The following is an 18,139-nucleotide window of genomic DNA, read 5'->3' on the forward strand; positions in this document are numbered from 1 at the left end:
TAAACGGAGGTGTTCCAGCTTAAATCTGAAGGATACAACTTCAGCATCAGAAGAAGGAATTACATTGAGTCTGAGATTTCACCTTCAGATGCTACCGAAGTATCTTCCTTATCAGACTTCTGGGAGGGAAAATTCGGAATAACCACGACTGTGTCAGAAACCTTCCTCACTGATTACTTACATTTCCTCTTGCTGCAGCATGGGAAAAGCAGACAGCACATCAGTTAGCGCCAAAGATATGTGGGTAGCAATGTCTTGCAAGGAAACTCCAACCGGAGTGCGAGAGGAAGTGCAGGGTACTGCATGTGTTGACGATAATGTTTGGGACACCTGAGGAGAAAGCTGCGGCATCTCTTGAACAGGAGATCCCTGAACAGCATTAGTTAATGGTGACTCAGAATCAAAAAGTCTATCCCTGTAATGCAACGTTCTTTCAATACAAGAGGGACAAAAAGGGATTGATGGTTCTACATTGGAATCAAAACACAAGCTACATGCAACATCTTGCAGGGCCACTTGGTCTATCTTACCCAATAACCTAACAAATTAAAGAAAAAAAACTGCTTTCATTTATTTAAAAAAAGTTTAACAAAAAAACATTACTGTCACTTTAAATTTTATATCTCTATTTTTAACCGCAGCAACAGCACAATAGAGAACCTCAGGCAGCCTATTCACCTCAGCAATCTTTGCTGAGGTGCCTACCTGTACTGCCGGCAACCGGATTAAAGGGATACTGAACCCAAATTTTTTCTTTCATGATTCGGATAGAGCATGCAATTTTAAGCAACTTTCTAATTTACTTCTGTTATCAATTTTTCTTCATTCTCTTGATATCTTTATTTGAAAAAGAAGGCATCTAAGCTAAGGAGCCAGCAAATTTGTGGTTCAGAACCATGGAGAGCATTTGTTTATTGGTGCTGTCCAATCAGCAAGGACAACCCAGGTTGTTCACCAAAAATGGGCCGGCATCTACACTTAAATTCTTGCTTTTCAAATAAACATACCAAGAGAATGAAGAAAATTTGTTAATAGGAGTACATTAGAAAGTTGCTTAAAATTGCATGCTCTATCTGAATCACAAAAGAAAAAAATATGGGTACAGTGTCCCTTTTAAGGATTTATATATGATCCGGACTTCCCAGAGCCACAATCACAGACAAACAGGTGATCTCAGCAGCACTGTAATGTTTCTCCGATCCGGAACTCCCAAAAACTTGCCACCTCAAAAAAGTCTGCCTTCCTAATCGTGGGCGTACAAAAACTGCAACCCGGCCACCATTACTGTAAAGCTGGCGACAGACTTCTCGCACCGGAGAGCTATCTGATAATGTCATGTTCTCCATAATGTGAAACACTCCTGATACCACCAATCCTGAACAACCCGGAATAAAAACTGAGCCACAATAAAGATTTTTAGTCCCCAGTGCCTGTATCCAATGCCTACCTCAATACTATTAACCCTAAATAGGATTAGGTATTCCATGTCCCATTAACTGTTAAAGTGCCATGTATTCCTGAGTCCCCAGAAATTAAAATTAGGCACTTAACTGAATTTACATCTGCCCAGTAGCATGGCAGCTCACCTGGTTTGAGAGGGCCTCCTCCCTCACATGAACCTGTGGACAAAAAGGAAGACTGAATAATCCTACTCAGGCTTCCAAGATAGGGCAACAACAACAGTTTGGGAGGTGCAGTGAGGATTATACCCCACAAGTTCCCAGATGCGTAAAAGCCACCACTGCTCTACTGAAGAGACTGACAATTGGTGATAAATTTATTGATAAATATGGAAAAAAAATTTATGCTTACCTGATAAATTTGTTTCTTTTTAGACACGATGAGTCCACGGATTTCATCCTTACTTGTGGGATTACGCCTCCTGGTCAGCAGGAGGAGGCAAAGAGCACCACAGCAAAGCTGTATATATAGCTCCTCCCTTCCCTCCCACTCCAGTCATTCGACCGAAGTTAGGAAGAGAAAGGAAAAGCCAAGGTGCAGAGGTGTCTGAAGTTTAACAAAAAAATAATAACCTGTCTCATAGAACAGGGCGGGCCGTGGACTCATCGTGTCTAAAAAGAAACAAATTTATAAGGTAAGCATAAATTTTCTTTTCTTTTTAAAGACACGATGAGTCCACGGATTTCATCCTTACTTGTGGGATACAATACCAAAGCTATAGTACACGGATGAAAAGGGAGGGACAAGACAGGGAACCTAAACGGAAGGCACCACTGCTTGAAGAACCTTTCTCCCAAAGGAGCAAAGATAACAAATTTAGAAAAAGTTTGAAGAGAAGACCAAGTTGCAGTCTTGCAAATCTGCTCAACTGAAGCATTATTCTTGAATGTCCACGAAGAATCAACAGCTCAGGAGGAATGAGCTGTAACTCTTTCAGGAGGCTGCTGTCCAGCAATCTCATATGCAAAACGGATGATACTCTTCAACCAAAAGGAAAGAAGTAGCCGTAGCCTTCTGACCCTTACGTTCTCTAGAAAAAAAGTCAAACAGAAAAGACGATTGACGAAAGTCCGGACTACATCCAAAATGTGCAGAAGACGTTCCTTCTGAGAGAAAGATTAGGACACAAGAAAGGAATAACAACTTCCTAATTAATGTTCTCGTCTGAAACAACCTTAGGAAAAAAAACAAGTTTAGTACATAACACCACCTTATCCGAATGAAAAATAAGGAAAGGTGAATATATTGTAATGCCAAAAACTCAAGACACTCTTCAAGTAGAAGAAATGGCAACAAGAAAGAAAACTTCCCAAGATAACAACTTAATATCTATGGAATGCATGGGTTCAACGGAACCTCTTGAAGAACTTTAAAATCTAAATTCAAACTCCATGGAGGAGCAATTGGTTTAAACACAGGCCTGACTCTAATCAGAGCCTGAAAAAGGATTGAACATCTGGGCCATCTGCCAGACGCTTGTGTAAGAAAATAGATAAAGCAGAGATCTGACCCTTTAGGGAACTCGCTGATAAATAGAACAAAAAAGGCAGCACAATATTCGTATTTGCAGATAAAATAGGATAGTTTAATCCAGAGTCAGTTCATGTGAATACAACCATACACACAGGTAAGGAGGTAAGAAGGGGGCGTGTTCTTACGCGTTTCGTGCCGCCAGGCACTTAGTCATAGGATGTTAACCTGTTGTACAGAGCCTGATTAAATTCCAACCCGCACCAATCACATTCGTGAATCAGGGTTGGAATCAATCAGGCATATGTGAAAAAGGCTAAAAAAAGTTAAAACAGTATATCAAAGGACTAAGCAATCCCTTAGCAGTCTATTTTCTTACTGCAAGGGGATGACCAGAAAACTTTCTAACAGTTTAACTCTTAAAGTTACAATTACTGTAATCCAATTGTTACCACTATTCAATGGAAAATACAAAAATACAGAACACAGAATAATATATTTGATTACTAAAGGTAACTAACCAATAATACATCTATATCATGTGTTTGTGTCAAATCAAACCTTTAGTAATCAAATATATTATTCTGTGTTCTGTATTTTTGTATTTTCCATTGAATAGTGGTAACAATTGGATTACAGTAATTGTAACTTTAAGAGTTAAACTGTTAGAAAGTTTTCTGGTCATCCCCTTGCAGTAAGAAAATAGACTGCCAAGGGATTGCTTAGTCCTTTGATATACTGTTTTAACTTTTTTTAGCCTTTTTCACATATGCCTGATTGATTCCAACCCTGATTCACGAATGTGATTGGTGCAGGTTGGAATTTAATCAGGCTCTGTACAACAGGTTAACATCCCATGACTAAGTGCCTGGCGGCACGAAACGCGTAAAGACACGCCCCCTCCTTACCTGTGTGTATGGTTGTATTCACATGAACTGACTCTGGATTAAACTATCCTATTTTATCTGCAAATACGAATATTGTGCTGCCTTTTTTGTTCTATTGTTCACCCCAGGGACGGCTTGGTCCTCACTCAGTGCCTGCACCTTTCCGTAACACTGAAAGCTCTCCCCTTGTTTCATATGAATACTTCGCTTAAAATTTTTACAGCACCGGAAGTCCCTACTTTGTGTCTGTAACACTAACCCGACAGGTCTGCCTGAAGCTACGCCTCTCACCATTACAAACTCGCTGATAAACCCTTCTCCAATCCTTCTTGGAGAAAAGACAAAATCCTGGGAATCCTAACTCTACTCCATGAGTAACCCTTGGATTCACACCAATAAGGTTGCAGAGATGACATGTCCACCAGATCGGCATACCAAATCCTGCAAGGCCATGCAGAAGTGAGGAGGATCACTGATGCCTTCTCCTATTTGATTTGAACAATCACCCGGGAAAGAAGCGCAAACAGGGGAAATAGATATTCTAGGCTGAAGGACCAAAGAACTGCCAAGGCAGCTATCAGCTTGGACTGGGAGCCCTGGACCTGTATCCCAGAAGCCTGGCATTCTGATAAGATGCCATGAGATCTAACTCCGGCCGACCCCATTTGAAAAACAGGTTGGAGAATACTCCAGGATGGAGTTCCCACTCTCCCAGATGAAAAGTCTGTCTACTCAGAAAATCCGTTTCCCAAGTGTCCACCCCTGGGATATGGATCGCTGACAGATAGCAAGAATGAGCCTCCGCCCACTGGATAATCTTGGCTACCTCCGCCATCGCAAAGGAACTCCTCATTCCTCCCTGATGATTGATGTAAGACCGTCGTCATGTTGTCCATCTGAAAACTGATGAAACTGGGCCGAAGCCAACTGAGGCCAGACCAGAAGAGCTTTTAAGCTCGCTCTCAGTTCCAGGAAGTCTATAAAAAGAACAGACTCCGCCCAAGTCCACACTCTACTAAATCATGTTCCCTGGGATATGGTGGTTGGTGAGACAACCACCATAGAAGAGAGCCCCTTGTCTCCTGATCCAGAGTTATTTGAGTAGACAAGTCTGCATAGTCTCCGTTCCATTGCCTGAGTATGCTTAACTGCATAGGTCTGAGGTGGAACGAACAAAGGGAATTTTAAGTGTCACAAGGCGCTGCTCATTTTATCAACCTTGGAAGGATGAAAGGTGCAGTGGACCTCAGCGGGGATTGAACCTGCAACCCTTAGGTTGTTACAGAGCTCAGCCACAGTGCCATAGCATGCTGAGCTATCTGTCCGGCTATTGTCCATTGCCGTCCCCATCAGCCCGATTACCCCTATGTACTGAGCCACTGAAGGCCAAGAAGTTGACTGAAGGACTAGACCAGTATTGATATGGAATTTGTCACTATTCCAAAGAAAGCTACCCTTGTTCTTGGGACTAAGGAACACTTTTCAAAAGTCACCTTCCACCCGTGAGCTGACGGGAAGTATAACACCATGTCCGTGTAAATCTTACTTGCTGTAAGGATGACGCCTGGACTAGGTTATCAGCTAAATAGGGCGTCACTGCAATGCACCGCCAACAGCGATCCCAGAGCCTCTGTAAGAACTCGGAACTGTGGCAAGACCGAAAGGAAGGACCACGAACAGAAAGTGTTTGTCCAGAAAGGCAAACCCAAGAACTTGAGATGAATCTCGTGAACGGCACATGAAGGCACTTGTTCTTTAATCCACCGTTGTCATAAATTGACTCTCCAGGATCAAGGGAGGGATGGAACAAATTAATATTTCCATCTTGAAGGACAGAACCCTTCTTAAAAAATGGTCTGAAGATTCCCCTTTTTCGGGAACCCCAACCCGATCGGTAACCCCAGATCTTGTAACAGTATTAGAACTGTAACAATCACTCCCAGGTCTGAAAGGTCTCCTACGCAGTGTAAGGACGTCTCTCCTTTTGTCTGATCTTCAGACAATTTTGAAAGCAGAAACTGCCTCAGATGAAAACATTCGAGCTTGAAACCAAACTTGAGCGAAAACGGAAAGTTAGCCCCCAACAAGATCCAATCGCGGACCGGGGCTTGTTCTCCATGCTGTCTTTGATTCAACAGCAGGCTATGTGTCTTTCGTCAAGCCAGGTCCCAACAATGTCTGCTCCTGGCAAGGAATCACCAAAATCTTAGTTCCATAAAACAAGGCTCTAACCATAAGGTTCCAAGAGCTGGAACAGAGCCACCTATGCTCCCAATTTGATAACTGGAAGGGAAGAAATTGAAATAAAGGAATTAGCCTATGTGAAGGCTTTATCCAGTCCTGGATTTTATCCAGGGAAGCTACTGACTAATAGCATCAGACAACGCAACAAACCAATATGCCGTCACACCAGTGACGATAGCAAAGTACACATATGGTTGCCATATTGAAGTTCTCGTAGTGAAGTTGAGACTACTCCTTCCCCCTAGGGAATGTTGTCCAGGCTTCTTAGCCGAGTCGACTATGGGAAACAGTCTTGTAAATATAGTGAATGCCTTACTAATTCCATCTGAAACGGAGATTCACAGTAACATGGAGGAACCCTTTAGAATAGCAATTCCTCTAGCAATGCTTTCACCTTGTTGAAAATGCATCATAACCCGAGTGGAGTGTGAAGGAACACAGGACACTGCATGCTGGCCATAAAATGTCGACGGAAACTATAGGAGAAATTTGTGGTCATTGATAACAGACCCTCAAACAGCAAGCGCTGTATAGGGATTAGAGTAAAAAAAAAAAAATGTAATACATTTTCCCCATAGGTAACGATACCGTGCCTTAAAGCATGGCTAATCACCCATAAGGGTTTTAAGGCGCTTAATTTATCAACCTCAAAAGGATGAAAAGCTGAGAGGACCTCTTCAGGTCTTGTAAATCTGAAAAGTAACTCTATTCTTGTGTGCGTTTGTTTCATCCTCAGTCACAAGGGATGAATTAACAAATAAGAAGCTGAAATTAATTTATTATAATGTACACAACAAAACATTACTGTCTCTTTAAAGGGACAGTATACTGTAAAATAGTTTTTCCCTTAATGTGTTTACAATTACTTTTTATACCAACTGCAGAGTAAAAAATGTATGAAAATTAGCTTTTTAAGATTTATTTCTGTATATTAAAGCTCTGATTTTGTGTTTTGAAGCCACAGCCTAATAAAATAGGTTGAGCTTGTAGGTATAATCAGATCTCATTACTGTATCACATTGTGCACATATACCTGCTTCTTTATCTTATATCTGTCCTTAAAACAATCACCAATACTTTGAGAGAACAATGGAAAATCAACATTTTATTACCTTATCTCTGCTTTATCACACTGGAAGTGTAATTTCTTCTGCTGGCTGTGTTTACAAAGCTTATCTATAGCTGGTACGCGCGGCCACAAACTTTCAGAATAGGTGGGGATACCACATGCTAAATTAACAATTTCAAATGCCAATATAAGGGTAAAGGAGCTACTTGTAAACAATTTAATACACTCCAGCAGGTAAAGTGGATCATTGGGAACAAATTAAAGGGGAGAAAAATTTTGAGTAAACTGTCCCTTTAAATCTTAAAGTAACTCATTCTTCTGTGTTTTTGTACCATCCTATGTCACAAAGGATGAAGTAGCAAATAAACAGCCGCCATTCCTTTAATAAAATTTACATAGAAAAAATTACTGTCTCTTTAAATTTAAAAAGAACTTCTTAATACCGTTGTGCTTTACCAATCCAATAAGAAGATTACTTTTGCTGTAAATAGACATTGCTATGCATCATCAAAAAAGCAATGTTTTTGCAAGGAACTGCAGAGCACTGCTTGTGGTTCATAAAATTAATCTGGACACTATAGTAGGAAAATTATGCCAGGCTTTTAACAACAATAGTTTTAGAAGGAGTATATAATAAAAAATCGACACAAACAGTACTGTTTCTTTAAATGCAAAATAACATTATCTTTATTGTGCTTTTGCAGCATCCTATCACAATGGATGAACTAACCCAAGCAACCACGGATATCTCAGATAAATTGCTGAGGTAATCCATCATATGGATATGATCCTTCAGCCTTTTGTGGTAGCTCTTCCTAGTCAGCTTAGAGACACAAAACATTTGGTCAATCTTATGAGAGGATTTGAGTGGGTGTCGGGGACCCACAGGTGGGCTACCATAGACGTTATCGCCCTCTACTCCTCCATCCCCCATGACAAGGGGATGGAGGCGGTTGCTTATTTTCTTAGGGAATGGTCAGATCTCACGTGTGGCTTCCAGGCATACATTCTACGGGTCCTCAGGTTTCTTTTGACGCATAATTTCTTTGAATTTGAGAATACCTTTTATCTCCAGAGACGTGGGACGGCGATGGGGGCCAAGTTTGCCCCCTCCTATGCCAACCTATTTATGGGTTGGTGGGAGCTGTCCCACATCTTTGGAGATACCAATAGGTATAGGCATAATATTGTTTTTTACCGTCGTTTTATCGACGATCTGATCGTTGTTTGGGAGGGAGATCCAAGTGAACTTATGTCATTTGTCGATCACCTCAATAACAACGATGTGGGTATTAAGTTCACATTTGAGACCCATCAGAACTGTATTAACTATTTGGATATAACCTTGAGTGGTACTGACCAGGGTCAGGTTACCACTAGTCTATACAGGAAACCCATTTCGGGCAATTCCGTTTTGCACGCCTCAAGCTGTCATCCGAAGTTTGTACCCTACGCTATAGCGAAGGGACAGCTGATTAGGGCAAAGCGGAATTGCTCTGAGGCACTGGATTGTAAGGCACAAATGGATGAAGTCTGTGGTCGCCTTAGAAGAAGAGGCTATCCCCGTAGGACTATTCGTAGAGCCTATGGGGAGGTCTCAAGGTTAAATAGAACCGAGATGCTAAGGGATAAATCCCAAAATTCCGCTACTCCTGTCAGCAACGGAGTAACGTTTGTAACAGACTATAGCAACCAATATGAGCAAGTGGTTGGTATTGTCAAGAAACATTTTAACATGCTCATTGCTGACGACAGACTTATAGGTTGCATCCAAAATGGATTAAGGTGTTCCTACCGTAGAAATCGTACATTAGGGAACATACTAGCACCGACAGTCCTTAAAAAACCTCCTTCCACAGGCAGTGCTTGGTTAACTAGCAAGGGATCCTATAGATGTGGGAGCTCAAGATGTGGTGCCTGCGAATACCTTATTGTAGCAGACCACTTTAGCTCCACTGTGACTGGCAAAACGTATGAGATCAATTTCTGTCTCAATTGTACATCTGAATTTGTTATCTATTGTATAACATGTACAAAATGTGGCAAACAGTACGTTGGTCTCACCACTAGGGACATAAGATCCAGATTGAGAGAACATCTATCTACTATACGAGTGGGAAAGGCCACCACTCCTCTAGTAAATCATTTTGCTAAGTTTCACAAACAAGACCTGTCTTGTTTTTCATGGCAGCCAATTGACATGATACCACGGCCACGCAGAGGAGGGAATAGAGAGACCTTGCTAAACAAAAGAGAGATGTTATGGATTTTTAAATTAGAAACCAAAGTACCAAAAGGTCTAAACTCAGAGTTTGATCTCATTAATTACTGGGAATGAACACACTGATATGAGGTCCATATTTATATGAACATCTATACAATCATGTTCTCCTTTTTATGGATGAATATAGCCGCCCCTTATAGGAGTGTGTTCAATCATCAAGTTGGATACTCATGATCATTGACTATATTGTCTATTAATGTCCCCTATCAGACCACTTTACACATGTGCATATGTGTGTGTTTATGTACAGGTCTGTGTACTCTGCATATGCATATATATATATATACAGATATTGGTGTATTTGTGTATTTCCCTATACGCTTATCGAGTGATGGAAGTAGTTTTTTGGGTGCTGGCACACACCTGTATGTGTATGTATATCTATATTATACTATGTGCATGTGTGGAATATATATAAATCCATTATACTAGCAACAGTGTTAGCTGATAGCTATTCCCATTCCCTTCTCATGCTATAGGTTTCATTTCATTTTTTGTACTGTATGATATTAGTGTCTGGGTAACTACAATACCATGGCTATTACAGCCACCACATCAATATTATAAATATATATTATAAATACACATTATTGATGTTCTTATTTATATATGTTTGTGTATGAGCAATCATGTATAATTATGCTTTTTTGCAATAGTACTTGTAGTTCCCATACACTATCTTTTGCAAAGGTTATATAACAATAAGGGAATGCAGAACTATTTAATTCGTCTCTGTACCTGATCCTATGTCAAGTGTGGATTTATTCACTAACAAGTCACCTTATTAACGTATCTCCAACGTATATGTGTGTTTTGCTCTGTTACATATAAACCACTTTGTTCTTACACGGTTATAAAACAGTTACCCTTGTGGGCGTGTTTTGTTTTAACCACACGTCCTTCTATCTATTTTTTAACCAATAGAATAATGGAATTGTGTATAAATTGCACACCTGGGACTGGCAAACTATGCTATGACTACGGCGCAATGCCGAAACGCATAAGCCTGCCAGCCCCGAGGTGTAAAGTATTCTCATAGGATGTCACTGTGATCCTGCTTTTTAAAGTTGTGGAATAAAAGCTACGTTTTATTTAAATATGCTGGTTTGCTCGACTTACTTTCACTGGAACTTTGTTTTGAGCCTGTTTGAGCACCAGCACCTGCCTGACCTATAACTCATTTATACCCTCACTACACTAAGCCAGTGTGACTGGATGATAGCTGGATACGGAGGAGGATCTCTCACATGCAGCCTGTGTTACTCTTCGTCTTGCCGTCTTTGGAGCGCTTTGATTGGCAGTCCACCCATGACGACACGGTTGTTGGCTCGTGTCTGATAGGCTCTACCCGCGGAAGCATCTTGGAGGAAGGCGGGACCTGAGCGACACTGAGCGAAGGGGGAGAGGACGCCGACTGCTGCCACGAAGAAACGCCAAGTGAGTAATACCTGAAGGGCATTGCATTTATCAGCGGCAATGTATGTTATCCGAAGTTAAGTTATGGGACTCTGTTCTGGGAGGTGAGACACCCTTCCTTAATTGCATATCCCGCTCTGGAACGATGTTTTTCGGATATTACTAATTCACATATACATACAGAACTGCTTCTGACCGCTAAAGTAAAGTGAAGTGAAATTACACTTTTGAATCTAGCAACACTGGGTCACACTGTGAACTAGGCTATATGGCTTTGGGTATATTTTTGAACTTTACGTATATGTTCTAAAGCATAAGTTTTGGTCAGCTTTGGTGCTAGTTTTTCCCCTCCTCTTTCTCTTTTTGGTTGTTAATCCATCAGTACTGCCATAATGAAATAGACACTGAGAACGTCATGTTTCCTATACAGCATGACCTAATTCCCAGGCAGGACAGGAGTATAAACATTCGTATACTGTATGTGTGCACTTGATCCGTGTAACCAAAACATCTTTCCCACATTCTACCTTGTTAACAAAGGGAAAACTGCCTTAGTATTCACTGCACAACCCACTACGCAGTGAAAATTCACAACTCCCCGGCAGAGGAGAAAAAAGGCGCGCTATGAAAGGAGCCGTCTCTCTAAGGACCGCCCAACGAGGACGGTTATATACACAATCATAACCGACCGGGAGATTTGTATACTGACAGTGCTCCCTGTAAGAATTTTCACTGTATATTGCATCGCCCTCTTTGAGAGTAGTTGGGCACTTGTGCTTTTCATCCTCTGGCATTTGCAACAATAAGGCTGACCAGGGGACGCTTATTATACTTAATTATTTATTTCGTCATTTTTTTTTCCTTTTCCCGGCTTATATAGTTTTGAAAATCACTCTTGGAAGAAGAACTAGAGGCGGAAAGATATAAGCAGGATGATAATTCCAAGGAAGTGACAAAGCATCCACTGCTTCCGCCTGAGGATCCCTGGACCTGGACAGATATCTGGGAGGTTTCCTGTTTAGATGAGAAGCCATCAGATCTATTTCTAGAAGCCCCCATATCTGAACAATCTGAAGAAAGACATCTGGGTGAAGAGACAATTCTCCCGGATGTAAAGTCTGGCGACTGAGATAATTCGCTTCCCAATTGTCTATACCTGGGATATGGACCGCAGAGATTAGACAGGAGCTGGATTCCGCCTATGCAAGTATCCGAGATATTTCTTTCATAGCTTGAGGACTGTGAGTCCCACCTTGATGATTGACATACGCCACGGTTGTGACATTGTCTGTCTGAAAACAAATAAACGGTTCTCTCTTCAGAAGAGGCCAGAACTGAAGAGCTCTGAGAATCACACAGAGTTCCAAAATATTGATTGGTAATCTCGCCTCTTGAGAATTCCAAACCCCCTGCGCTGTCAGAGATCCCCAGACAGCTCCCCAACCTGAAACACTCGCATCTGTTGAAATCACAGTCCAGGTTGGACGAAGAAAAGAGGCCCCCTGAACCAAACGGTGGAGATCTAACCACCAAGTCAGAGATAGTCGAGTATTGGGATTTAAGGATATCAATTGTGATATCTTTGTATAATCCCTGCACCATTGGTTCAGCATACAAAGCTGAAGAGGTCTCATGTGAAAACGAGCAAAGGGGATCGCATCCGATGCTGCAATCATGAGACCTAAAACCTCCATGCACATAGCTACTGAAGGGAATGACAGACTGAATGTTCCGACAAGCTGAAACCAATTTCAGACGTCTTTTGTCTGTTAGAGACAAAGTCATGGATACTGAATCTATTTGGAATCCTAAAAAGGTTATCCTTGTCTGAGGAATCAAGGAACTTTTTGGTAAATTGATCCTCCAACCATGTTTTTGAAGAAACAACACTAGTTGATTTGTGTGAGATTCTGCAGAATGTAAAGACTGAGCAAGTACCAAGATATCGTCCAAATAAGGAAACACCGCAATACCCCGCTCTCTGATTACAGAGAGAAGGGCACCGAGAACCTTTGAGAAGATCCTTGGAGCTGTTGCTAGGCCAAAAGGAAGAGCAACAAATTGGTAATGCTTGTCTAGAAAATAAAATCTCAGGAACTGATAGTGATCTGGATGAATTGGAATATGAAGATAAGCATCCTGTAAGTCTATTGTGGACATATAATGCCCTTGCTGAACAAAAGGCAGAATAGTCCTTATAGTCACCATTTTGAATGTTGGTATTATTACATAACGATTCAAAATTTTTAGATACAGAACTGGTCTGAAAGAATTCTCTTTCTTTGGTACAATGAACAGATTTGAATAAAACCCCAGACCCCGTTCCAGATATGGAACTGGCACAATTACCCCAGATGACTCCAGGTCTGAAACACACTTCAGGAAAGCCTGAGCCTTTACTGGGTTCACTGGAATGCGTGAGAGAAAGAACCTTCTCACAGGCGGTCTTACCTTGAAACCTATTCTGTACCCTTGAGAAACAATTTTCTGAATCCAATGATTTTGAATTGAATTGATCCAAACATCTTTGAAAAAACATAGTCTGCCCCCTACCAGCTGTGCTGGAATGAGGGCCGCACCTTCATGCGGACTTGGGGGCTGGTTTTGATTTTCTAAAAGGCTTGGATTCTTTCCAGACTGGAGAAGGCTTCCAATTGGAAACCATTCCTTTAGGGGAAGGGTCAGGCTTCTGTTCATTATTCTGACGAAAGGAACGAAAACGGTTAGCAGCCCTAAATTTACCCTTAGATTTTTTATCCTGAGGCAAAAAGGCTCCCTTCCCCCAGTGACAGTTGAAATTATAGAATCCAACTGAGAACCAAACAATTTATTACCTTGGTAAGAAAGAGATAGCAACGTTGACTTAGAAGTCATATCTGCATTCCAAGATTTAAGCCATAAAGCTCTTCTAGCTAAAATAGCTAAAGACATATACCTGACATCAATTCTAATGATATCAAAAATGGCATCACAAATGAAATTATTAGCATGTTGAATTAGCTTAACAATGCTATACACATTATGATCTGGTACTTGCTGCGCTAAAGCCTCCAACCAAAAAGTTGAAGCTGCAGCAACATCAGCCAAAGAAATAGCAGGCCTAAGAAGATGACCTGAACATAATTAAGCCTTCCTTAGATAAGATTCAAGCTTCCCATCTAAAGGATCTTTAAAAGAAGTACTATCTGCCGTAGGAATAGTAGTACGTTTAGCAAGAGTAGAGATAGCCCCATCAACTTTGGGGATTTTTTCCCAAAACTCCAATCTATCAGACAGCAAAGGGTACAGTCTCAGTACCCTAACTATTCAATTCCCTAGAAATTACATCTGAAATAGCATCAGGAACTGGAAAAACCTCTGGAATAACTACATGAGGTTTAAAAAACGAATTTAAACGTTTACTGGTTTTAATATCAAGAGGACTAGACTCCTCCATATCTAATGCAATCAACACCTCTTTTAATAAAGAACGAATAAACTCCATTTTAAATAAATATGAAGATTTGTCAGTGTCAATATCTGAGGCAGAATCTTCTGAACCAGATAGATCCTCATCAGAGATAGATAAATCAGAATGCTGGCGGTCATTTAAAAATTCATCTAATTTATGAGAAGTTTTAAAAGACCTTTTACATTTATTAGGTGGTGGTATAATAGACAGGGCCTTCTGAATAGAATTAGAAACAAATTCTCTCACATTAACAGGAATATCCTGAACATTAGAAGTTGAAGGAACAACAGGTAATGGACTACTACTTATGGAAATATTGTCTGCTTTTGAAAGTTTATCATGACAACTAACACAAACTACAGCCGGAGGAACAGTTACCACAAGTTTACAACAAATGCACTTAGCTTTGGTAGAACCGACATTAGGCAGTAGCATTCCAGAAGTAGATTCTGATACAGGGTCAGATTGAGACATCTTGCAATATGTAATAGAAAAAACAACATATAAAGTAAAATTATCAAATTCCTTAAATGACAGTTTCAGGAATGGGAAAAAATGCAAACAGAATAAGCCTCTGGAAACCAGAAGCAAAAAGAAACAAAGACTTAAATAATGTAAAAAAAACTGGCGCCAAGTATGACGCCCATAATTGACAAATTTTTGGGGGCTAAAAACGTCTGCAACAAAACACGAGCGTCATAGATGACGCAACTACGTGAAAACTCTCGGCGCCAACTAAGATGCCGGAAATGACGTCATAACGTCAACAAACGTAATTATCGCGCCAAAAAAGTCTCGCGCCTAACAGCCCGCAATTTAGAAAGAAAATTCAATTTGAAAAATTTTCAGGTAAGAATTTTTTTTTTATTCATATGCATTTCCCAAAATGATACTGACAGTCTGTAAGAAGGAAATATACTGATTAACCTGAATCATGGCAAATATAAGTATAAAACATATTTAGAACTTTACATATAAAGTGCCAAACCATAGCTGAGTGTGTCATAAATAAAATAAGACATACTTACCAAAAGACACTCATCTACATATAGCAGATAGCCAAACCAGTACTGAAATGAGAATCAGCAGAGGTAATGGTATATAAGAGTATATCGTCGATCTGAAAAGGGAGGTAGGAGATGAATATCTACGACCGAAAACAGAGAACCTATGAAATAGATCCCCGTAAGGATAACCATTGCATTCAATAGGCAATACTCCCTTCACATCCCTCTGTCATTCACTGCACTCTGAGAGGAAACCGGGCTTCAGCATGCTGCGAAGAGCATATCAACGTAGAAATCTAGCAAAAACTTACTTCACCACCTCCATAGGAGGCAAAGTTTGTAAAAACTGAATTGTGGGTGTGGTGGGGGTGTATTTATAGGCATTTTGAGGTTTGGGAAACTTTGCCCCTCCTGTTAGGAATGCATATCCCATACGTCACTAGCTCATGGACTCTTGCCAATTACATTAAAGAAATATGCAACTACCTATACTCCAAATACTTCACTCCGCCAAAAACTGTACTCTGAGGGGAAATGAGCCTCAACTCAATCTGAGAATTCCTTTCACTGAAGCATCAAACTGCACATAGTCAAGTAACCAGTGAGGTGGAGAGGTTTTTTTTGGAGTTCTTGGGGTTTGGGAATCTTTGCTTCCTCCTAGTGGCAGGGAAGATTAATTCTGAGGAGTGATGGATTGCAGACTCACCACCTGTATTAAATAAAAGTTTACTTTAAAATATAATCTACTTTGTTAAAAATACCTTTGTATCAGATACCTGATAATGGATTTAAAAACACAAACAAACATATTTAATCTTTGACGTGCATTATATATTTTTTTGAGATAACTTTATTTCAGGGTAAATTTAAACAATGTTTCCACACATCAACACTTAATTTTTTTTTTAAAGACCATGAAAACTAAAAACAGATATGTGAAAGAAGAATCTGACACACAAAAGCTAACTTATTGAGACCAATATAGACATATTTAATATAAAAATGTAAAATCTTAAAAAATAAAAATAAATAAAAAGAAAAGGTAAGGATGTATATTGTATGCTTCATTGGTCTTATTGACGCAATATAATAGTTATATTCTTACCATCAACATTTCATCCATTTCTTTCGTGAACTTTACCACCATCTGGTTATACTTCTCCTTCTCCTGGTTTAGATCAAGTTGCAACTTTCGGTTTTCCTTTTCTTTCTTCCTTAAGTCTTGTGTATTTGCCTTCTTTCTGTCCAGTTTAAAATCTTTTCTATTCATGATCTCAGCAAGCTTGTTCACAGCCTGAAATATATTTTAAAAGTTAATTGCATTAAACAGTCCTCAGTGAGTGCTCAGGATAATTACAATGCAATAATATTCACAACCAGACAATTATTTAAAATTTAGAAATAGATACAATTTTCACTTTTGCATATATAAGTATATATTTCATATATTCTAGACATAAAAGTTTAATGACAAATACAATACTCACTACAAATCTTAAAAAGAAAAATGAATCCGTGGAATAAAATAATTTGATGAATTAGTTTCACACAGAGCACAGTTTAAGCAGAAACTAAAAAAATAAAATAATGTATGTGTACCTGATATGTTCATTTTTTTATGGCGGCGAGAGTCATGGTTGGGTATCCCCCTCCTGAGCACTAGGTGGAGGCAAAAGATACCTCAACTTCTCATGATCTGAAACCACCGCCAGAAGAAAATACATTCAAAAAATATCAAAATTCCATGAAAAAATATGTGGGGTCTCATTGACTCTCACCACCATGAAAGAAAACATAATTTATGCTTACCTGATAAATTTATTTCTCTTGTGATGTATCGAGTCCACGCATTCATCCTTACTTGTGGGATATTCTCCTCCCCTACAGGAAGTGGCCGAGAGAGCACCCACAGCAGAGCTGCCTATATAGCTCCCCCCTTAGCTCCACCCCCAGTCATTCGACCGAAGGCTAGGAAGAAAAAGGAGAAACTATAGGGTGCAGTGGTGACTGAAAGTTTAAAAATAAAAAAATATATATATGCCTGTCTTAATAAACAGGGCGGGCCGTGGACTCGATACATCACAAGAGAAATAAATTTATCAGGTAAGCATAAATTATGTTTTCTCTTGTAAGATGTATCGAGTCCACGGATTCATCCTTACTTGTGGGATACCACAAGCTTTAGGACATGGATGAAGGGAGGGGCAAGACAGGGACCTTAAACGGAAGGCACCACTGCTTGTAGAACCTTTCTCCCAAAAATAGCCTCCGAAGAAGCAAAAGTATCAAATTTGGAAAATTTGGAAAAAGTATGAAACGAAGACAAAGTCGCCGCATTACGAATCTGTTCAACAGAAGCCTCATTTTTAAAAGCCCATGTGGAAGCCAGAGCTCTAGTAGAATGAGCAGTAATTCTTTCAGGAGACTGTTGGCCAGCAGTCTCATAAGCCAAACGGATGATGCTTTTCAGCCAAAAGGAAAGAGAGGTAGCCGTAGCCTTCTGACCTCTCCGCTTACGAGAATAAACAACAAACAATGAAGATGTTTGACGGAAATCTTTAGTTGCTTGTAAGTAGAACACATCAAGATTGTGCAACAGACGTTCCTTCTTTGAAGAAGGATTAGGACACAGTGAAGGAACAACAATCTCTTGATTGATATTCTTATAAGAAACAACCTTAGGAAGAAACCCAGGTTTGGTACGCAAAACCACCTTATCTGCATGGAAAATAAGATAAGGGGGAATCACACTGTAAAGCATATAGCTCAGAAACTCTTCGTGCCGAAGAGATAGCTACTAAAAACAAAACTTTCCAAGATAGAAGCTTAATATCCATGGAATGCATAGGT

At 40.0% G+C, this 18,139-nt stretch overlaps 1 protein-coding gene across 1 annotated transcript in view; it reads right to left on the reverse strand.

The window, feature by feature from the left end:
• ROCK1 (Rho associated coiled-coil containing protein kinase 1) overlaps positions 1 to 18,139 on the reverse strand; it is a 1,092,122-nt gene that overhangs the window by 97,509 nt on the left and 976,474 nt on the right. Inside the window, exon 26 of the mRNA XM_053714968.1 lies at positions 16,395 to 16,583. Coding sequence (XP_053570943.1) covers positions 16,395 to 16,583 — 189 coding nt within the window. The remainder of the gene's footprint in view (positions 1 to 16,394; positions 16,584 to 18,139) is intronic.

This window comes from Bombina bombina, chromosome 5, assembly GCF_027579735.1.
Source record: "Bombina bombina isolate aBomBom1 chromosome 5, aBomBom1.pri, whole genome shotgun sequence".
NCBI lineage: Eukaryota > Metazoa > Chordata > Amphibia > Anura > Bombinatoridae > Bombina > Bombina bombina.